The 23,542-nt window shown below is 40.3% G+C and overlaps 1 protein-coding gene across 2 annotated transcripts in view; it reads right to left on the minus strand.

Annotated features, from left to right (window-relative positions):
• Nucleotides 1-23,542, minus strand: part of dync1i2a (dynein, cytoplasmic 1, intermediate chain 2a) — a 27,081-nt gene continuing 3,539 nt past the window's right edge. Inside the window, exons 2-16 of one of the 2 annotated variants that reach the window (XM_079464590.1) lie at nt 21,941-22,052; nt 20,651-20,765; nt 19,776-19,866; nt 16,394-16,509; nt 10,013-10,099; nt 8,586-8,745; nt 8,401-8,500; nt 6,868-6,993; nt 4,660-4,806; nt 4,458-4,571; nt 4,019-4,152; nt 2,904-3,048; nt 2,675-2,815; nt 1,476-1,601; nt 1-1,064 (exon numbers count right to left, since the gene is read on the minus strand). In XM_079464590.1, coding sequence (XP_079320716.1) covers nt 951-1,064; nt 1,476-1,601; nt 2,675-2,815; nt 2,904-3,048; nt 4,019-4,152; nt 4,458-4,571; nt 4,660-4,806; nt 6,868-6,993; nt 8,401-8,500; nt 8,586-8,745; nt 10,013-10,099; nt 16,394-16,509; nt 19,776-19,866; nt 20,651-20,765; nt 21,941-22,048 — 1,824 coding nt within the window. In that variant the 5' untranslated portion in view covers nt 22,049-22,052 and the 3' untranslated portion in view covers nt 1-950. The remainder of the gene's footprint in view (nt 1,065-1,475; nt 1,602-2,674; nt 2,816-2,903; nt 3,049-4,018; nt 4,153-4,457; nt 4,572-4,659; nt 4,807-6,867; nt 6,994-8,400; nt 8,501-8,585; nt 8,746-10,012; nt 10,100-16,393; nt 16,510-19,775; nt 19,867-20,650; nt 20,766-21,940; nt 22,053-23,542) is intronic. The other variant, XM_079464591.1, reaches the window with a different exon arrangement.

Raw genomic sequence — 23,542 nt, forward strand, 5'->3', positions numbered from 1 at the left:
GCACTTCATGACTATATCGAAATTTATTGAAATGAATCAACAATGCTTACATTTTGAAACAGATTTTTTTGCACAATCCTTTAAAGATAAACATCGTAAGAAACCGTTGCGTTATAATTAATGTTGAGACATTTCTTTTTGTTGCTTAAATACTACAGCAAGTGTGAAGACTGACCGAGGTAAATAAGAACAGACTTATCAAAGGTTTGGCTGGTTTGGTTCCTGCCAAAGTTACCGTTTTAAAACAGATGTGTAATACTGGAAGACGCTGCTCTCAACGAGAGACATGTGAAACAGTTCAGACAGACTGATAATCAAACTCGTGTCTTTCTTTACACGGACAGAAACACCAACATCAAGACTTGAAAATGAGCAATTGAAATAAATCATTCCAGCATTTGGTCCACAGCAACAGAAACTCAAAACATGATGCTAAAGTGTGACATCCAGAGGTTACAGAGGTAGATCTCCACCATTGTCTAGTCCAACACAATCATTATTATGTCTTCGCCTATTAAGAAAACCAAGCCTGATTTGGGGACCATTATGAATTTTCTTTTTATTTGTAATTGTACGCTCAACAGTAGTTTTAGTAATGAGACCTGACTAGGTCAAATGTGCTTAACCATCATTTAAAAATGGTCCCAAGAAAGGCTCAGTTTTCTTATTTCTTTTGATGTTAAATATGCCCCGGACAGATTTTGTGAGATGTTTGTCTGTGCGTAATAGGTTTTTGTATCCTGAACATGAACCGAAAAATGTTCGTTGGTTTCTTGGCTTTCTTGCATGCAAAAGTTAAGGCTTCTGGTCTTGGGGAGATGAATTCCATATTCCAAACAAAAAGCAGAATCAAAGGTTTGCGCATGAAAATCATCCTTCAACTCCTTTCATTTCTAAAGAGAGAGCTGATTACAGCTGTCACTGACATCTGCTGCCGGTTTCCATGACGATCAGGCGGCGATGCGTTGGGCGGCCAGCTCCTCGGCATCATCGCGGTTTTCGTTGATCTCCGCCAGCGTCCGCACGAAGCGCGTCCACTCGTCGTTCCGCGGGATGGCGATTTGCTGCGGGGAAACAGAAACGTGACAATGTTGCGAGCGTTTTGTAAAAACATTGTTTTGAGGTGTAAAAACCGGGTCGGGCTATTCTGAACCTGTCGTCGTGAACCGACCCCATCTAACAATCCTCCGTCTGATTTTCTACTCTATCTGCTTTCATCCCATCATCACATGAGTGACAAGGGCCCTCTGTGGCCCCTGAAGGGCCTTGCTGTTAGGGCCCCTCTCTGACAGATGTGTAATTGTAGCGCATGTCATCTTTAGAAGCTCAGCACAGGCTTTTTACACAGCCGTCTCACTGACAGAACAGAAGCGAGAGAGCGAGCTGAAAGTGAAAGTGCCGCCCAGTAGCTGAACCTGCTCGTGTGTAGTCAGTGATGAGGGCTGATGTGTCTTAAGTAAAGTCCACTCTCTCACCTCGCCGACGTCGTAAATGTGGATCTGTCCCTCGGAGTCTCCAACAGCGATCTCTCTGCCTGACTGAGACCACCGCAGTCTGTTCAGCGCAGGACTTCCCTCAACCACCACACTAGCCGTGGGCACCTATACACACACAATTCATAAAATTACATTTTTAAATCAGCTTTTTACATTTAGTCATTTAGCAGTTGAAATACATTCTCATTACCGTAACAGCCAAAAAAAAGAAGCCATGAGGCCCAAGCAACATTTTATTCATCACTCATATTTAGACATTAATGAAGTAGGCTATACATTAAAACATTTAACATTTCTGAAAATGTGAACAGACGTCCCGTCACGGTAATGATTATCAATACTGATATTTAACAGTACAACAACAGGAACAATAAACTTTTAAAGCCACAATATGTACATTTGGACCGCTAGATACTGCACTTTCGAAACAACAACGGAAGCTAAATGACGTTATGTAGGAGAGTGGAATTATGGGACATGGCTTCTATACCATCCAGAGGCGTATGGCCCGTCGTGTTCACGGACCATGTTATGCATGAATTTGATTTGATGTCATCGTAAGGAAAGTGGAATGTAATGCTACGTAAATTGACTTTGTAAATTGATTTGGTAGCATAATGCTACACAGTTTTGTGTGTTTAAAAAGTCGTCGGTAAAAAGAAAACTACGTCCTTTACTCGCCAAAGACCAATCGTGATCCATAATAACAGAACGACAGATGCTGTGTCCCGGATGCTGTATAAACCCTTCCACGGTGCTGCGACCGGAAACTGAGGGTCGTGCGGAGCAGCGGATATTAAGTCACTGATATGCGACAAATACAAGGGTAACAAGGGCCATTATTTTACAGGGGAATTTCTCTGGATGTGCACGTTCTTGGGAACATTTGGGAGAGCAAGTACACAACTGCATGAAATATATCACACTGTGCAAGTGATTTCTGGATACTTCATAACAAAATGTTACATATTGTGACTTGAACTAGTTAATATAAAATGTGTTCATTTTATAAATCACACATCCTTTTAAAATAATAAATGTTCTGGTTCTGACTGACTGCATTTTTGTCACCCATCTTTGAGTTTTCCTGAAACATGCAAGGGGGTATTTTAGTCGCTGCTGATTTAAAACATTCATGTCGTTTTATTGTGTGTGTGTGTGTGTGTGTTGTGTATAACCTCCGTATCATTGTTGAGGTTCCACAAATCCACTCGGCCGAGCCCGTCCACACATGCGAAGAGAGCGGGATGGACCGGAGACCACATGACATCATAAACATAATCCGAGTTATCCTCGAACGAGTACAGTGGCTTGTTATTCTGCATCAGAGAGAAATCGTGTGATCATTCCTTCGGTTCAATCATTGATTGTTTAATAAAATAAGTGCACATGAATGCTGTGTGTTACCTTAATGCTCCAGAGTTTAACCGTCCAATCAAACGACGCCGTCAGGAAGAGGTGAGAGAAATCTACAAGCCCCGCTGCCGTGTGACAGTGAATCCCTGTGATTGGACCATGATGCCCCTCAAACATCTCGCTGATACCTGCCCGACTGCTCACACACACACACACACAGACACACACACGGTTCAATGGCAGTGAGTATGTGATCAGCATCTCAGCATGTTGCCATCAGTGAGTTAACACTCGCACACTGCTGATCGTGAGTGTGTGTGTGTGTGTGTGTGTGGTCATTACAGTGAGAGGTAAACAGTCATGTGTGTGTGTGAAGGATGAGATAATCACAGCATCACAAATGAAGAGGAAACACTTACTCTCAGCTCATTACAACACACACAAACACAACCGCAGCTCACACACTCACTTGATTTCATTCAGAAATATGGACAGATTTCACCTACAGACGCTCAAACATTCATCAAGCCCTATAGACTTGAGTCTTGTAGTCTCGTCTAAACGTCTGTTTTGGAACATTAAATCATGAATGACATGCTGATAACACAAAATTGTTATGATCACGTGAGGTTTTGTGTTAAGAAGTGTTGTGGGGGGGTGGGATCTGATTTTATGATGTCAGGCATCTACACGAGTGTTGCTGATCGCTAGGAAAGTGGAAAAAACATGCACCGAACGGTCTTGCCGAGCACACATGGATACCAACGACGAAGAGTGCCGGGGTTTTTCATCGAGCGTTATCTATGTCAGGGAGTGAATTGGCACGTTCACTCGGCTCATCGGCATCGAAAAACACTGGCCGGTGTGTACACGCCTAAAGCCCATGATCAAGAATGTCATACTTGTTTTACATGTCACATGGCAAACCCTGTGACGTTTAGAATGCGACGGATCAGCATTATAGCGACGCAGTCACAATCATGACTACCAGAACATGTTTTTCAAGTGCGCTGATCTTTTTTCCATTTCGCATCCTGTTTACACTTGTATTCCGCGCTAACCTCTTGAGATGAGATCACCCGGCGTGGATGTTAATGCGGATGTAAAATGGTTCTAAGCTAAGTTTCCAGGTCATGTACAGATGCAGTGAGGCTTGTGTGCATTACCTGCCGTGGCGACAGGCCGTGTAGACCGATCCATCCTCACTACCCACCACAAAGTTATTAACATCACCCAGAGGAAAGGACATCGAGGTTACCGCAACAGATTTTGACTGCTTAAACACCAGCTCCATACTGTCCTATAAACACACACACACACACAGAGTTAACACCACAGCTCTAGTATTATTAAAGTGTGATTTAAAAATCATTAACATATGCCACTGTGGTTTAGCAGATGCTTGTGGAAACTCAATAACGTGACGTTAATGGTAGAAATACAGAACTCTGGGAATGTGGTCCTCAGTGGGGCGGGTTCAGAACTACTGACAATGACCTTCACAGTTAACAATGCTATTGTACAAATGATGAAAAACGTGTTATAATAGCATGTATTGGGAGGCTGCGGGTCTGTGATGGAAGGAACGCAGGGGATTATGGGTACCTGTGGCTGGGACAGCATGTCCAGACTCCACGAGCACATCTTTCCATCAGTAGAGATGCTGATGAGATTATGGGCGTTCTGCGTGCCGACCACATTAACACAGTACACTGGGTGCTGAAAAACAAAAGAGAAAATCATTTCACAAATGTCGTTGAACTTTAGCTGCTGTTGTGTATCACGTGCTGTGTGATGTCACACGTACCGTGTGTGCGGCGGCAGACAGAGGTGTCCTCTGGACCGGAGTGCGTCTGTTACTTCTGTTGTCCCATAGGACGATCTGTCCTGAGTAAGTGCCGCCCACCACCAGGTTAGGATGAAACTTGGCAAATGCTGCAGACATGACCGCAGACTAGAGAAGAGAGACATTTCAATTAAATACTGGGATATTTATTTCAACAATAGCGTCATTTCCAAGATCACGTTCACCACCTTTCCAATTTTTGCTCCTATAAGGTTAGTGAAAAGATCTTGCAGTGAAATATTTCCACTGTGACAATTTTTCTCAGGAGATTTTGTGATAGAATAGTTTCGCAGCCGTTTGATGACATAGCTCATGTCTGTAAAAATAATTCAATTGAATAAATGTTGAGCCAGTTCCTTACACATGTATGTCTTAAGAAGAATTATAACACAGTCGTGGAAATAATTAGAAAAATATTTTACGAATTTATTATTTCATTTTGTGAATTACTAATTTTAAATAAAAATATGGTTTCTATTTGCAGAAATTGAAAAGAGGAGAAACAGGTGAAATAACAGAAAATATGCTCCAGACCTCAAGACCTCAAGTTCATATTCACTTTTAAGCAACACAGTATTTCTACACGCATATAGCAAAAGTGAAAATATTTTATTTGATGTGATAACTCTGATCTTTTCTCACAGTTTTCATGCGTCTTGTCACATTGCTGTTGGATGACTTAATGTCAGTCCTCAGGTTTGATATTGTTGAAATTCAAAAAGACACTGGACTGAAATACCCACAATACAAATACTATAGTCGCGGTTATATTTACGTATGGTGCTTCTTATGACTTTTGTCTATTTTCTAGCCTGACAGACTGTGGTCACTTAGTCTAAAGAACTACCTAACAATCTTCTCAAATTTCTATAAATCTTTCTATATTTCTATAATCTTTTCAGATTTCAATTTTTTGTATTCCTGAAAAACAATACATTTCTTTATGACTTCTTTATGTAAATGACCTCTGCTAGGATCGGATGAAAAATATCTGGGTGGACTGCAGAGGAAGCTTTGACATTCAGAACTCCATATCGAGTGCCCCAGAAATGACGTATTTCGTATGCAAACCCCGGAAGCGAGTTAGCATTTTAGGCCTCCCGGTCTAAAGTCTTTGTGTTTTTTGAATGGCTTTCGCCTGAAATAAGGTCTGTGGTTAACAAAACCTCTAGATGTTTTCACATGTTCATCTATGAAATAAAACAGACTAGTTATAACCCTCTTGTGATTTTTAAAACCTTTATTGTGTCTTTAAAACCGTGGTTGCTAACAAGTTGCTAAAAGCTGAAAGCAGCTACATCCTTTGGCGGGGACATCAGACGCCGTAGCGCATAGAAACCTCGCAAGTAATGCAAAATGGGCACAAATGTCCCCAAAAATGTCAAATATTGTGTTGAACTATCTTGATAGACAAGACGTGTAAACATCGTAAACCTTTGTCAATCACAGATCTTACTTTTGCGATCTTCCAAAAGTCTATGGGAAACATGTCTACTGTATATTTTAACCCCTAAACCTAAAGATTGTAGAAAACGTGTTGCATTCTTAAAATTTCAAAAAAATGTGCCCGTGGGGACCGAAACGAGTAACCCGTGAGTTGATGTGCATGTCCCCACCGGGATATAAAAGCAAGGCTAACACACACACGGTCTGGTTTATTATGTGATAATAGTGGTGTGTGTGCGTGTGTTTATCCGCTCCTGAAGGCGTAACATGTGGTTCCACTCAGACGGGTCCACAGCACATCACCTCAGGCCAAACACACTGAAGATTCAACATCACTCAACAGATGTGACATCATGATGATAAAACCTGATGAACAAGCTTTTAGTTAGATTCAGTGTTGAATAGGTAAGAAAGACATTTTGCGACACTGTGTTCTGAAAAAAAAGTCAAAAATGAAGACAAATGATGACTGTTTATTGTGAACTGCTCCTACATGTGTGTGTGTGTGTGTGTGTGTGTGTGTGTGTGTGTGTGTGTGTGTGTGTGTGTGTGTGTGAATGCCAGCAGGGTGAAGTCACAGAACGCAGGAACTGTGCAGGAAGACCGAGAGACAGAGATGCTGGAATGAAATGTATCTGCAGGCCACCTGTGAGATCTCAGTGTGTTCGTGTTTATGTAGAATACGGGGAGGAAAGAGCGGTGTGATTGAAAGTGTGTGTGTACCTGACAGTGGAAGACAAACTCCGGTGTGGTCTTCTTGTATTTCATGTTCCAGACCAAAGCCACTCCATCAGGCTCATGTGGGGCGTCCTCATTGTTGTTGTAAGAGGCGACCAGCAACTCTGGATACTAGACAAACATATACATGTGAAAACACACACACATCAGTCCTCGGTGCAGCAGAGACCCGCCCAATGAAAATTGACACGTCCAGTGACCAACAGTTATTCATGTGACGTTTAGGGGAAAGTGAAAATGACATCAGACTTTAAAACGTATTTGTATTTTTGAAAAATGCTGACAACCAAACAACATTGGTCTCATTGACATCCATTGTATGAACGCAAAAGCATTTCTCCAAATATCTTCTTTTGTCAATGATGTCATTTTTGAATTGTAACAATAATGTAACAATTTTGTATAGTTCTTGTACAATTCTGAGGTGCTTATAATTGTGGTAATATTTATTTTCATGTAGCATCAATGTTTATATTTAGCATTATTCATATCGGTATATTGCACATAAACTGTACAAAATTGTCATTTATTTTCAAAATGATTTTCCCATTGTAGAAAGCTCTGTAGCACAGGGACGGTGGGATGAAGCGATGATGGGTGACTACGTCTAGAACTCGGTTGGTGAGGACACTATTAGTCATAAAAGACCATCAAATGTGCACTTGTGAAGTTTCGGACGATGATTTTTAGTAAATGTTGTGTTAAACGGTTGTTTTGAGCTCAGTGTTAAGCCGGTACCTTGTCATCATTTCTGCGTACGAGTAATAATACCTAAATGTATTAGAACAAATTTGGTGAGTACCGTCGATGGTAAAACAAATGAATGTGATTTTCGTATACAGCATGTTTAACTTGATAAAGAAACAGTGAAAATGAAAGCAGACAACTTTTAACAAAACATTGTGTAATCTTTCTCCACATGTCGGGGGAAGTCGTGTGGGTTTGGAACACCGTTTTCAGTGGCTTCTCTCTTTAAATACTTTAACACGTGACATACACAAATTTACTTGTGTCATTTGTAGGCTGGTGAACTACAGTATAAACGCATGATACCGGGAGACGAGAAGCTCACATTTAAACTCCTGCACAAATAACACACATGTGCAGTAAGATGGAGGGGGATTCAACTCTGGATCTGTTACACGGAACTAGACACGGTGACTCCTAAACATCAAACGGGGGCTTCTGTTCACAGCGGCCAGAAGAAATGATCCTCAAAAAGCTGCTATGAACGCAAAGTAAATGTGACATTCATCTCTACATCCATATTCGTAGGTTTAAATGGATACATTCGCCAACGCTGGAAACGTAGCAGATGAACATTTGGTCGTGTTTTTAGACCAAAGTGAATAAATTATGAATATTCCTTTCACCATATATATTATCCTTTGATTGTTGCTGAGGTCAAATGTCTTCACTTGTACATGACATCTGAGTCCCCAGCGCTGGATTGAAATCTGAGTGACACGTTTTAAGGAGCTGACTGGACAGATTTATGAAGTTTACGAGGTCACGTACCTGTGGAGACCAATCCAGACAGGTGACCACTCGCTGTTTGGACCAGCGTTCATCAATAAACTGCCTGTTTAGAGACAGCTTCGTGCCGGCCTGCAATTCTCTGAAAACACACACAGAGTCAAGGTTAGGCAGGGAATATAATGCTTCAGGAGATCTGGATAAGGATGTCTGTGATCCTCTGTTACCCCTCTTTCTCCTCCATGTCCCGACCGCTGTAGTCAAAGAAAACGTCCACATGTTCGGACAGAGCGCGCTCGATGATACGCGTGCTGTGATCGAAAAAGTTCACGAACTCCTCCGAGTGCAGAATCTGTAACTTCTCCTCTTCTGTCAGCTCATGAGGAGCTACACACAAATACAGAAGCAAAATTACAACTTTGCAGCAAAAGATCAAACATCACGATTTATAAATTAAGACACCATCAGAGACGGTTTATAGGTGTGTGTTTAGTTTGAATTATCATTTTTTGTTTAATTCTGTGAACTACTACAAAGTTCGTTTAAGGATGTCGTGCCACTCGGTGGCCATGTTTGCAACACATCACCATGTTTTCTATTTACGTCATAGCAAGTCCACAGTCCTATCTGCTTGAATGGGGGAAGACGGATATTTCAAAAATCGCTGGTAAAAATCATAATTAAACGGCATATTTCTAATCAATAATTAAACATGACATGAACTGTATCTTAAATTAAATTGCACTAAAAATCACCTTTTTTCGGCAAGGATGGCAAGCGCCATCGGCCATATTGCTAGAGCGTTGCATTCCTCGCAATTCTATGTAACAGCAGTGGCGCATCTTGTTAATATTTTAAGATCTTTGACTACTAACAATATTTCTCCCAAATTGAAAATAAAAATATTATTTCTATTTGCATTTTGTTCAAATTCAACAGATGCTGGACTGAAATGGCATCTAGTAATGCTGATCAAATGTAAATTTGGAATGCTTTATTTTTTCGCAGCTGTAAATTAATTGCCATTACAATCAGGAAAATATGGAACTTTACCTATATTGCCGAGCCCTACCACAGCCTTGATTTCTTTATTATTAATTTAAATTTGTACATGATTCACATGAATAATTTGTGTTGTCAATGTTTATTTATATAATATTACGGCAAGAAAATAAATTGTTCTCTTGCAATCATTACAAACCCTTTCACAGAGTTTATTTTAATCAAAAATCAGTGTTAACTTATGACTCACGATAATATCAATTGTTAAAGGGAAACTACCCAAAAATGAAAATTCTGTCATTGTTTGTTCTGATGAACGAGGAGAAAGATATTTGGAAGAATGCTTATAACCAAACAGATCTTAAATGTTTTTGTTCTTTTGAAAACAAAAGAAGTCATTTTGAAGAATGTAGGAAAGCAAACAGTTCTGGGGTTCTTTTGACTTTATGGGAGTCAACGGGGGGCAAAATCTGTCTGGTTACAAGCATCTTTCCAAATATCTTTCTCTGTGTTCATCAGAACAAACACATTTATACACATTTGGGACAACTCGGAGGAGTGGAAATGATGACAGAATTTTCATTTTTGGGTCCCTTTAAAAACAAATGAAACTAAACAACCGGAAAGGTGGCAAGAGTGCTGTACACACTACCTTCTTCCTCCTGTGTCTCCAGGGGTTTTTCTTTTTCCGCCTCGACCGTTGGCTGTGGGGGCGGAGCCTCTTCATCCTCCTCTTCCTCTGCAAGATCACAAAACAAATACCTTCAGAAACTTTTGTGACATCACAACCTTGAGAACATGAACATAGCCGCATTTACATCTCAACATCCATTCAGTATTCAACAATTTGGCTGAATTTCAGTGTGAAAGTCATGTAAGCCAATCACAACTTGGATCATTTACATATGTAAGATACATGAACAAAAACAGCCCAATTTATTATAAAGAGGTGGAAAAAAGTCAAATCCCCGTAGGCTGTCGCAACACACTCAATATACCACATAAGCTGCGTTTCCATTACTCAAAATGTGCAAATTGAAATAGCGCATTGAAAATATACACAACCAAAACATGTACATGAGGTGGTTTTTCAGACAATATGATAAAGGAATATTTCGCAAATCTGCAATGGAAACACTTTTTGTTGTATTAACAAGTCATGGGGTGTACGAAAAAGTCACATGACCATTTGCGGTATGTTTGTGCAGAACATTTGGAAAGACAGGATGTAAGGAATTTACTTGAATTAATATCTTATATAATGGCCCAAAACTACTATCAAATATTGCTTGAGTGCGTAAATCTGTAATGGAAACCTGCCTAATAAAGAATTAAAGATTACAAAGCAACTGGCTGGTAGGTAATGCGTGTAAATTGTAAAAGGAAATAATAACCAGGACTGTGCATGGCAGCATCTCCATTGTGTTTTCTTCTGCCTCTCTACTGCCACCTCTGTTTAAAACATGAAACCGCAGGTCACTTTATGTACTTATTTTTATGTGGGCTGAAGTCGAATGACGTCAAACTGACGTTTCCTGCTAAATAAAACCCTGACAACTCAAATTATAAACCCACATAAGATTACCAGTGTAACTCAAGGTAAGACGAGGAGATGGATTGCAGCTGCTTTAAATATTAACTAAACAAGCGCCAACGGCCGGCTCATTCTGCTGGAGTCCATGAGAACAACCCTCAGCGTGCATGTGTATTGAACATTGTATCTACATTCCGAGTCGTTCAGTTCTACAGGGTGCAAGGACATCACAGAGGTCTTAACCTACAGCCCACCCAACAGACTCCTGCCGTAATTGAGACCGGGACTATTGAACAGAGCATCCCTCACATGCGGGGCGAGCAGGTGCCAGTGGTAGACAGCTGACGGTTGTGTGCGTGTCAGGCAGATGGTTCGGTTGCGATTGTGTGTGTGGTGGCACGGGGATGGCACAGGCGTTTCTGCTTGACTGCTCTTAGTCAAGACTCTCTCTAGATACACGAGTCTGTGCAATTAGGGAGTCGGTAGGGGGTCCGGGGACTGCCATTCACCCCCCAAACATGAGCAGCTAAATGAAGCTGTCGTCCGGACCAGCTGTAAGCCACACACACACACACATACACACACGTTGGGTTTCATGATTTTTAAACTGTATATTAGGAGTTAAACAGACCCGGTTCATCGTAACCACATTTGATGCAAGAGAAAGTCATAAGGACTTGAGACAACATGACATCGAGTAAATTAGTTTCATGTCCGCATTAAGGTCTTGTTTTTTCTTTCTTTCATGAGCACAAAAACTGATTTCAGACAAATCACCCTTTAATCAAAATGATAATGTCATCTGTCATATTTTACATCGGAACCGTGTCCGCGTCTCTCTGGAAGGTGCCGGGTAGAAGAGGCGGAGGGTTCGTTCTGATGAGTTTATACAGTCGTACTGATGACACGGCCCATCTCGCCGCACCGGGCCCGTACTCAGAAAGGAGAGAGGAGAGAAGGTTAAAATCTTTCCTTTCAAGGGCCTCAATCAGGCTCGGAGGAAAACAGTAATCAGTGTCTTTCAGTCCAGGCCCGAACGCGCCGCGGCCCTTTCTCCGCCAGCCAGACCCGAGCAATCAACCTGCCAGGCATTAGCAGCAGAAAGACAATCTCAAAATAAGGGGTGTAATGCACCTGCCAGCCAAAATGCCCATTTGGAGAAAAGCAAGTGATCCTGGTGACCCCACAGTGGAGAGAGCGAGAGAAACATTTAACAGAATTCACCCTGATGGCAGATTCCCTTCCCATCGACACCTCGTCTCAAAGCACCAGCAATTATAGCTTTTGTATCCCTCAAGAAATAAAAGCTTTTTGCAGGGGGAGGGTGTACGCAGACAGAGAGAGAGAGAGGCCGGTAATCGGCAGGCTTTGTCAAAGGACAATGTATTAATGCAAGTGCCCCGTGGGGTCAGGGGTTGTACGAGAACAACGCTAATGCTCTTTGATGTCCTCTGCAGGTGCACGGAGTGTGTTGGACGCCCGCAGAAAAAAAGACGGAGACCTCCGAATGCTGATTTCCACGTCTGTGATTGTGAACGAGCAAAAACAGCACCGGGACTCCTCCACGGCTGAATGAACGACGGGCCGTCGACGAAAAGCAACAAAGACACATGCGCGCCTCTTCGGAGACACATCCTCAGAGATCAGAGAACGCGCGGGACGGGTTCAGGTGAATGACGTATCTGCAAAACTGAACATATTTATTGGTCTCACTTCTCTCAAATTATCTCTCATTACTTTCTGTGAAGATCTGCGACAAACTATTCAGGACAGAAGTTTGTAAAACCAGAGCAGTGAAGAAAACGAGCGCGGCTGGTTTTTATTATCCCTATAATTAACGGTGTATTCACGCGTCATTCGCCGATAGCTGATGAATGGTGACATTAATGTGCGGGAGAGATGATGGACAATAGATTCATTTAGAAATGCCGGTGTCTGTTGAGAGGGTTCCTCACGATAAGAGCGACGCTCTCCACACGAGAGGCTTGACGTGATTAACACGGGACATTAACCCTCCTCTGAGCTCAAGGGCGATTAAAACAATCACCTTTAATTCCATTTCATATTCGCACAAGCTCCAGTGCCACAACTGAGAGCCGTTCAGCACGCACACCCATAACCTGCTCGCTGAAGCACACGTCTGCAGAAAACAAGAGGGCTGGTTAGATATGTGACTCTCTGCATGATAAGAGGGTTCTGCTTGTTGTCCACAGGCCATCCTTACTTTTATATGATTGTTTTCAGATCGTTCTTTTGACTGTAACTCAACGGCGCTCTCTGTCAGTTGGGCCTACCAACATGGCGGCGCGAACACTTCCGGCGGCTTCACTGCCTGCCATTGGTTAAGCGATCTATGAGCAATCCAGTCATTTATATAGATCGGTGGTCCTAAACCAAATGCCTGATTTAACTGCTGAACAAAATAAATATTTAACATTTTTAAAACCCATGAATGATGCTGTTAAATCACATGACGGGTGCAAGTTATTGTTGTAAAGATGTCCAAGCATTTATATGTAACAAAAGAGAGCTAATTGCTTAAATAAGAATGATATAATGTGCTTACAATACCAGACAAATCAGATCAATGTTTATAAATTAAATAGTCTTAAACTCTGAGAGTAAGGCTTTGCGGTATTGAGGAAAAATTCGATATGTGCGATAGCATGCTAAATAATGCGATACGATATATTTTTTCTAAAATCAATTTAAATTGTATTAAATTATGTCAAAGAAAATACATAGCCAGCTTATATTTCACATTATTTTGTGAACAGCCATGTTTTACTGTTGCACTTCAAATATCTGACGTTTTGTAAACAAACAAAGATAAATCAAATTTCGCTTCGCGACGGGTTGTTGATTGCCATGCGTCACGCTATCATGTGCACGCACGCATATCCCAACTAACATCCGTGTGCCAGATAGATACTATACCATCCGCATCGACCTAAAACTTTGACCTTACATAACGTTTCTAGGAATTAAATGGCTCATTTATCGCAAACCATATTGTGATATGCACATGTGTGATATTTGATATATTGCACAGCCCTATCTGAGAGTCGCCAACACTAAAAAGCTTTTATTAAAATGACCATTCATTATCTCCGGCAATACCATCAACACTCACACACAAACACAGAGAGCAGTGATGTTGTGTATTTCTGGGTTTGTGGGTGTAAGGATGGAGAGGTCACATAGCTTTAATACTTTGTGAGTCTTTGTCTTTGTAAGTCGCTTTGGATAAAAACATTTGCTAAATGACTAAATGTAATACACACACTGGACTGAAAAGGACATAAAATTACTGAAAAACAATTAGAGAAATTCTGACCTGCATTTGGACACACACACAGTCACATCTCTACTAACCTACTGCTCATTTCATCTGCACTCCCTGTAAACGGATGTGTGTGTGCGCTGGAGTTTAAGCTCGCCTTGACGTCTTATGTTTCTCGAGTCTCTGCAATTTCATCTCCACGTTGACTACAGTCAGATCCTTTCCAAAGAGGGTCACACACTTCTGCTCTCTCTCTCACACGGGCTCAGATCAGAGGCTTGAGCTTCCACTCAGTCTCCTGTTATGATTGACACGTGTCATTCATTCTGGCCTCTCATTACTGTGTGTGCTATTGAGAGCTGTTTGTTTCTTGCCAGACCTGCACCCTTAAAGTGACCTTCTACCGTTCAACCTGCCTGGAAATCACCCTGAGATGATGCGAGACCATACAAGCCACTAGTTTCTTCAATGATTCGTTTCCCTGCACCTGTGTTTTTGTATGAATGAAAGTGGATGCAAAAAAAACTTGTGACCAATGACACAGACCATGATGGACACAATAAATCTATACAGTTTTAAGGCCACGTAAGAAAACAAGTGTTAGTTTTAAGGTCTGTTGTAGTAACGATGGACTCAAATCTAGTAGGGGTTGCACGAACTAGTCACGGGTCATGTGATTTCGACACTGTACCTTTAAGAAGAGGCTGACTGATCCAAGAGAGCAGCCCGCGGGACCGATGTCATTTCCACCCAGTTCAGCGGGGTTATGTCACAATCACGGCACTCACATCTTGACTGCACGTTTCATTCACAATGTGTCCTGTTTTCAGCAGCAACATTCACGATTTGTTTGGACGCCGCAAAAGCTCGCAAGTAACGTTAAAGCCTAACATTACATAGATTTCAGTGCGCTCTGCTTATACACGCATATCTTTTAATAGTATATTTTTGTACCTGTTGCACATTTAATAAAACATGAAAGAAAGAAATTAAAATGTTTCTCATATTGGCTGCCGTGTCACTGATGTTCTGCGTTTGTAAGTCCGCTATGATAAAGCGTCAGCTGCATTAGGCTAATAAATATATTGATGTTGCCGTCACAAACAAACTTCACATTTTTCTGTCGTTTAATTTTTTTAGTGCACATGACACTTTCACTTGACTTGTTGTAAATGCAAGGGGAGTTTGGTCTGCATGCACGCTTCAGATCTGAAGTAACGTTATGGCTTGACTAAACAAACGGCGCCAATGTGAGTGCGCACAAAACGGCAGGCGTAACATTTTTTTTAAACGCATCAGGCTAGTTTTTTTGTTTGACGCGCCATGTTCAAACCTGCCCTACCAATGAGATGTACGTTTTTGTTCACGTGCCTGGAGCTGCTGAAGTTACAGTAAAACCCTACTTGGCGGCCCTCAAGCACGAAATGGTCTTGCCGAGCACACATTGACGAAGAGGAAGCAATATGAATTCTTCTTTTGTGTGTCAGAAGCATAAAGTTGTGCGGCGCCACCTTGTGTACAGAGTATTTCTGTTTTTCATTAAGTGCCATCTATGTCACGGCTCATCGCCAGTGGAAATCGCTTCGGTATGACCGTCGAAAAACGTCTCGAAAAACGCTGCCGATAAGCATGTGCGATAATCGTCCCGGTGTGTACAAGTCTTTAGGTTCCTGAAGAGATTCACCTGCTGCTCTTTTACTGCATAGCCCCGCTACCACCAACCTCGCGCTATAAAATAGTTTTATTTTAGTGTAGTTGTTGTTGCTCTTGTACAGTACATGAATAACAGTTTATTTGTATTTGGATACTATATATTTAGAGGCTATTTTGCGGGAGTCCCGCCATTCTCCCGCAGCCCGCACACACGAGTGTCTTACCGCCGCCAAACATCAAATCTTGTTGCAAACATTCCCTAGCTCTTATTTTATTTAATAATGACGTCACCAGATTTTTTTGAAGTCGACTTTTATGTGATAAGTCGAAGTCGTTCAACCCCTAATATCTAGCATGTATAGTTTAGTTATTTTTAGTTTCAAAACATCATTAAACATTTTCTACCATCTCTGTGAATGGACTGATGTTGCCTGTGCGCAGCATTAAACAGTCTGTTCAAATGCATCTCTCCATATACAGTATAGAAGTAGAAAAATAAGTCTACAGCATTTGTATGTTCAAAGAGTCGATGTTTGTGTGTGTGTAATCACAGCTGAACTCACCGTTTTTTTGTGCGGTCATTGTGGGGGTCTGCGTCTCTCTGGTGTAGGACACGACTTCTTTAGGGGGGAAATCCACGTGAGTCATCTTTGTCATCCCCAACTTCAGTGGCCCACGACTGGATGATCACACAGAGGAGAAAACATGAACGTAAATACATGTGTAAAGTGAATACATGCACAAAACATCAGTCTCAACTGCGAAAGACATGTTGTTACCAGGTGTAAAATTCTCTTTAAATGTGCTCACATTACAGATTAATTTCCTCTATTAAATTCAAAATTTGGTGTTGATGTGGAGTGTGATGCTGCTTGAGTGCAGTATTGGTGCTTTTCCACTGCATAGTATTGCACGGTACGGCGCGGCACGGCACACCTCACTTCCGGGGACTTTTCCCACTGGGTACCCAGCCCACTTTTAAGTGGTATTAAACTGCTGTGGAAAAGCAAACCGAGCCGAAGTGAAGTGAGCTGTACCGAGCCGAGTCGTGCTAAACCTGACAGTACCGTGCTGTGGAAAAGCACCATATGAGGACACTAGTAATCCATCATGACTCCTCTATGAATGAACAGCTCAGAGGTTAAAAGAGCAGAACAGAGGTGAAGGGTCAATGAGAAGAGGATGAATGTACTGTAGTACCCCATCTCAGAGTGAAGCAGAACGGTAGAGGGGTCAGAGTCCCAGTGTAGAGTCCTGTTAGTATCACAGCCGCCAGACAATGTTAGAGAGACAGACAGTCAAACAGAGAGAGAGAGTTGGACAGAGAGACATTAAGAAAGAGATGTTATCAAAAACTATTTTGAGCAGTTAAGGGCCAAATAATGCATGTTGATTAAAGTCCCTGTGAACCGGAGGTTGCAATCCTTTTATTTCCGTATTTTGATGCATTTCCGAGAAAAATTGTGGGCGGGGACTGCATTTTTCGCTGCGATTTGATTGGATGTATAAAAACAGCCATTGCATTTTTAAATGGGATTGGTAGCAGACTGACATTTGAAGGGGAGGAGTTAATGGATGCCCCGCCCAAGCCGTCTAACTTGCGTCATTTAAGATGGATAGTCACTACAGGGCGGAAGGTCATTTTCAGATTTTAACTGAGGATTATGAGGGCACATGAATTTTAAAAAGAGACTGACACATATTGATAAACTACTTACAATAAACGCTGCAATATTTGTTTATTCCACTGGGACTTTAATGATCACAATACTGACCACCTAAACGTTCACCTAAAAACAGGATCTAACCAATGCCAATAAGTGCCAGTTGTGCAATTCTCACACCACAGCCGGCAATGGTTTCACATAAAAAAATACACTGTTCAGTTTCATCATAACAAAACATCATTACTTGACATCTTCAGTTCAGATCTAACATCTGAAAAGAAGGTTAACCTTGGTCAAGGTTGGTAAAGGTTTACAAAAACCATTTGTTCCAAGCTTAACTATTACTCCGGGAAAAGAGATCGGATCAGTTATCTGGATACAGAAGCAACAGAAGATGTGTTGTGAGCGGGTGATGATACGTCTTACTAGCTTAGATGACTGTGATAGTGAATGTTAACGCCGTGTGTAAACAGGACCAGAGACACAGACAGAAAAGCTTCTATACACACAAAACAAAAACAGGTTTTCATGTGGTTCATCTGTGCTCGTGTTTATAAACATCTATTTGACATGATGTTCGGTTCTAGTTCAGAAGCAGACACATTTATAACACATGCGCATAATCACTATTATTGGAGCCAACCATGATCATTGTGCCCTTACACAAACACAAGTAAAGTTCAGTTAAAGCACAAAATCAATACCTTTCTAGGTCAATACTGTTTTTTACAGTCAATAAATTAAATTGGAACAGTTTGGCCTATACAGTATATGGACCTTTGACATTGTGCATTATCAACGATGCAAATATTTCTGCATGCTGTGTTAACATGAAGGATTTTAAATAGTGAAAGAGAAAATCGTGAAGAAATATATTACAATTGTATAATAAACATCCATGTTATTATCAATTCCAAGCAAAACCCCAGAAATACATTTATTTTATAACTACGTACACTGATGTGGCAACATTCTGCCCAGGTGAAAAAAGTACTCAAATATATTTCAAGTGCCCTAGTTCACACACTTATTTTGGACTAAGAGGGATACTCGACCCAAAAAGGTCAATTCTGGCAATATTCTGTTATCCTAAATTGCTGAAAATCTGCGAAAATGTCTTTGTTCTATTGAACACAACAAAAGATATTTGGAGAAATGTTAGCAATTGACATTTCTGGGACATTAGTAGGAAAAATGTAAATGGCAGTCAAACGTGACACAGAACTGTTTACTTTCCTCAATTTTTCAAGATATCTCGTTATGGTTTATATGAACCAAAATAAACTATAAAGCCAAAGCCATTGATACTGTGTTAATTTTGTTTTTAAAATATATTAGGTATATTAAGATTTCTTCTATGTGTAATATTTCAAAAAGAAAAACTGATTTTGCAAATCGCAAACAAACTACTTGGATAACAATTAATCACCAACAAAAGCGTGATGATTGTGTGTGTCTGTGGTCATGAGTGTGGATGACTGTACTGAGGAAATGTGTATGACTGTGTGTTTGTGAAGCGGGTAACACAAGCTCCATGTGTGTAGGAAGTGCTGCAGTGATGTGGGACATGAGTGGACACGGAGGCCCGAGGGGGGCATCTGTAAATGTGTGTGTGTGTGTTCCTGCTGTAATGAGGGGTTAAACGCTCATCACAGCATCTGCACACCGCTCAGACAGGTCTTATGTAGACTTCAAACCCCCAATGCATGTCTGTACTTTGGTTGTGATGTGACACGTCGAAAATGAACCTGATGCATTAAGTGGCAGAATCTCTTATTTAATTTACAGTCATAAGGATGTTATGAATGGTAAGGACAAAAACGAACTTTACATAATAAACGTGTAACTGATTGAAAAACACTAGAGAGAAAGCAACTCTGACATAGATGAAAGCTAACAACTGATTTAAAACCCCAAATATCTCACGATACATTTTAAACAAGATTTTTTATCCTCAAGTATATCTATTTGAACCTTTCTTTCTACTTCTGCAGTCTTGTCACAGTGCAAACTGAGGAGGGGTTTCTATATATGCGATGCAGTCTTTCAATTCAGCTTTAAGAAGACAACTGTACATGAGAAGCCTGCTCTGGGATAAAATGGGCTTTAGATAGGAAGTGCATTACATTTCTGTTTTCAGTGATTGTCAGTGTGAGAGTCTTTTCCTCCTTGCAGACACACAAAAACATGAACAACAATGGGGAGAGAGAGAGAGAGAGAGAGAGAGAGGGAGAGAGAGAGAGAGAGAGAGAGAGAGAGAGAGAGAGAGATGTTATACCGTGGTCCGGTTGGCCCGTCTCCCGAGTCTTGGCTCCCTGCTTCACTTGGGGTCCCCAAAGACTTGGCCGTGGGAGACATGGGTGCCTGAACTAAAAGCAGAGATACAACATATCAAAAAGGCATTTGCAACCAAATGATGTCAGCTTTTATACAAACCAACTTGTTGGTGGCTTAAAGTCAAGGTGATTTTACTGGATGTATAAAGTCTGTTGTCACTAAGTTCACACAGATGTATAACTTAAAAGTGTTTTATAGATGTTTTAATATTATTCTATTCACGTCTAAATGTTTTATTTTATTAAATTGTATGTAGCCTGTTTAACATATGTCAAATGACATCAATGTTGTTTTATTTTATCATCATCATTGTTGACATTAACAGTAATCTAGCTGGAGAAAAGGTTAGCCTATTTAATCATTTTACGATTAATGACAAGCTTAACTACATTTTCAGTAGATCTCAGTTCAGATCAAATTGACTGTGGAGCGTGTATGCCCCCTTGTGTTTGATCAGTGAAGTACACAACACTGGGTTTCTACATTTGTTAGTACCACTTTGGGCTCATTTTAGGGACAGGTGAAATACACATTCAAGCAGAAACTCATTTTTAATGTGACATTTATATCCTGCTAAATGTGAAATGTTTGGTGTCAAGATAGACCAGCGGCTGAATAATAGCACAGAAAATATTTTAAAGCGACGTGAAAATACAAATTGTGGAAAATACACGTTGAATTTACAGTGTAAGAAAATTATAAAGATGCTATGTATTCCTGAAAAACGACGTAGCCAATTAGATTGGAGCTTGCGATTTTGAGAAGCATTCTATTTTGAATTGCATTAGATTTTCACCGGGAGTGTTCGTGACCTACCGACAGGCACTTCCGGGGTGATGCCCATACTCTGTAACAGAGCATCAGTCTCTCTGCGCTTCTTTTCCAGGTCTGAATCATCTTGCGGTGGAACGGCCTCCTTCTTCAGCTCGGCCTGACACGCACAAATCACAGTTAAACCAACACAACTGCATGGGAGGACAAAAATCTTTTAAAACCAGCAATCAAACTATATTAACTTACATTCAGATCTGATGAGCATCATCTACTGGAAAAATTATAAATGGAGACCGTATGTGTCTGATGCAAGATGAAAGAATCGTGATTAATCGTACCCTGAATTAAAGTTTGTGTTTACATAATATATGTCTTTGTACTGTGCATATAAATTTTATATATATATATATACATGTATGTATTTATGAAAAAAATAAAAGTCAATACATTTTAATTATATATAAATATACACTGAACAAAAAAAAAAACGCATCACTTTTGTTTTTGCCCCCATTTTTCATGAGCTGAACTCAAAGATCTAAGACTTTTTCTATGTACACAACATGCCTCACTAAATCTGTGTTAGTAAGCACTTCTCCTTGCCGAGATAATCCATCCACTTCACAGGTGTGGCATATCAAGATGCTGATGAGACAGTATGATTATTGCACAGGTGTGCCTTAGGCTGGCCACAATAAAAGGCCACTCGGAAATGTGCAGTTTTATCACACAGCACAATAATTTAGCTCAGTCAAAATATATACATGCAAATATTTCCTAAATGTATTTGTTTTGAAATAAATATGCACAGTACACCCACATGTATTATGTCAACACAAACTTTAATTCGGGATGCGATTAATCGTTTAAAACCCCCTGTTAAATCCTTCTCTTTTCTGCATTTCACTTCAGCTGTAGTTTGTGAATTCTTGCTTGCATTCTACATTTTTTCAGTTGTAAACATCATGTAAATGAAAACTGACAATAGATTATTTGGTTTGATCTCCTGATATTTCGTTTTTAAGCATATTAGTCAAATCCCAGAAAACTGAAACGACTGGGCTTATATTATATGTGTGAAGCCAACAAAATCTGTTATAGTCGTTTCTAGTAGATTCAATGCATTGATCGCACTATATTACTAAAGTTATTTCTAATTTCAATTGGCATTTGCAGAACTTTGTTTTTGCCAGGCTCAGAGCGCATTAACAAAAGTAAATTACTCTAAAACAGTTTATATTCCCTCGGAAAGGAAATGACACGGTAACGCTTTAGATTACGGCCCGCAATGTACTGCGTAACTAATTGTAATGAAAACAGTGCGTCTTTTACCTCTTTTTTTTTGCGTTCCTCCTCTTTTCTCTTTTTCTCCTCTCTGATTTGAGCCAGACGCTGTTTCTTTCGCTCAAGCTCAGCTTTCAGCTCGCTTTTATCCGACATGATGCTACAAACAAACAAAACACAGGAGTCAGGAGGCCAAAAGTCTTTCAGGGGGTATTTTGTATTTTTGGTACAATCCATTTGGTAACAGCGCTCTGCAGATGATTGTTAATAAGAAGTTTATGAACTCTGATACTGTATCATTCATCATTATTGTAATCCAATAGGTTTGCTTAAGTGACCACATTGAATAGTTCAATGTACACGACAAAGACATCGGTTACATTGTGCTATGACCAAAAGTAGGGCATGTATGACATGGTGTATAATATATGTGATATATGAAATGAATATATCGCTTCTGTCCTTCATAAACCTTCTCTCTCCATTTTTGTCAATTTTTACTGCCATAAATGATTATTCGTCACCCTTCATGTTTGTCACTGGGTTGATATTGAATATTGAACTAATAGAAAGTATTTTAAAAAGTGCTTGTCAACCTTGACAACACAGTATGAAATTATTTAAAAAGAACAGTGTTTTATCCATTTCCTGAAAAACAGCCAATTCGGACATACGAGGAAGGACAGAAATGAAAAAAAGAGGGATGGCTATCAACAAGATTTATTAATAACACCACCTGTGAAGTTACTTGCATGCAAAAAAATGCCAAATATTGACAGCAATTGCTTAATATTTATAGCAAAATCGCATAGAAACCTTTGTTTCCAAATGCTTTTTTTTTTTACATGATATATACGCATTACAAGTGTGGCCTAAGCTTCCCAATAAGTCTTGGGAGTCACTGTATTGAAAGTCATTATAGAATAATCTTAGCATACATAGTCACCTTACAGCAAATTAATCATACATACAGAAAAACAACAAATAACAGAATAACAAATTTCATTTTTGAACACTGGCATCTTTCATAACATTGCTATTTCTATTGAAGGTCAGAGCGGTGCGTTTAGGTGGTTCTTCACGTCATGTCCATTGTAGTAAAATCACTATAAGAGAGGGCCTTAAGTGGCTTCTTTCCCTAGTTACAAACAGTTAAACATATCCAGAGAGAAACAAACAGAGACCCCCTCCACCTGCTCTCGGACCCCTGTCCGTCGGCCCACCGTCTCCTTCACTTCAGACAGATTAACCGGATCACTTCAAGAGTCACATTGGTCTCTCTGCAGACCGCTCTAATCTGTTCTTTGTGTGCTGCCCGCACCTGACTCTCTCAACAGAGCAAAGCAGTAAGACGGCTCTCTAAACCTCTTAAATGAACAGATTACAGTCAGTGTATAGTGTTCTTGAAAACAAAGAAAAACAAATCCTGGTCAACATTCACACACAGAAGATTAAAGAACCAAATTCACATTTACAGCAACTTTGCTTCCGATAGATCACACCGACTGAAGCATGTGATGTCAGGAGGTTTACAGCATAATATAACCACTGTAGTCACAAGAGATGCACGCTTGAAGAATTACACGTTTTTACAGATAACAGAAAAACTATAAGTGCAACATAAGACCTTTAATAAAAACCTTTGAATAC

This window comes from Barbatula barbatula, assembly GCF_947034865.1.
Source record: "Barbatula barbatula genome assembly, chromosome: 9".
Taxonomy (NCBI): domain Eukaryota; kingdom Metazoa; phylum Chordata; class Actinopteri; order Cypriniformes; family Nemacheilidae; genus Barbatula; species Barbatula barbatula.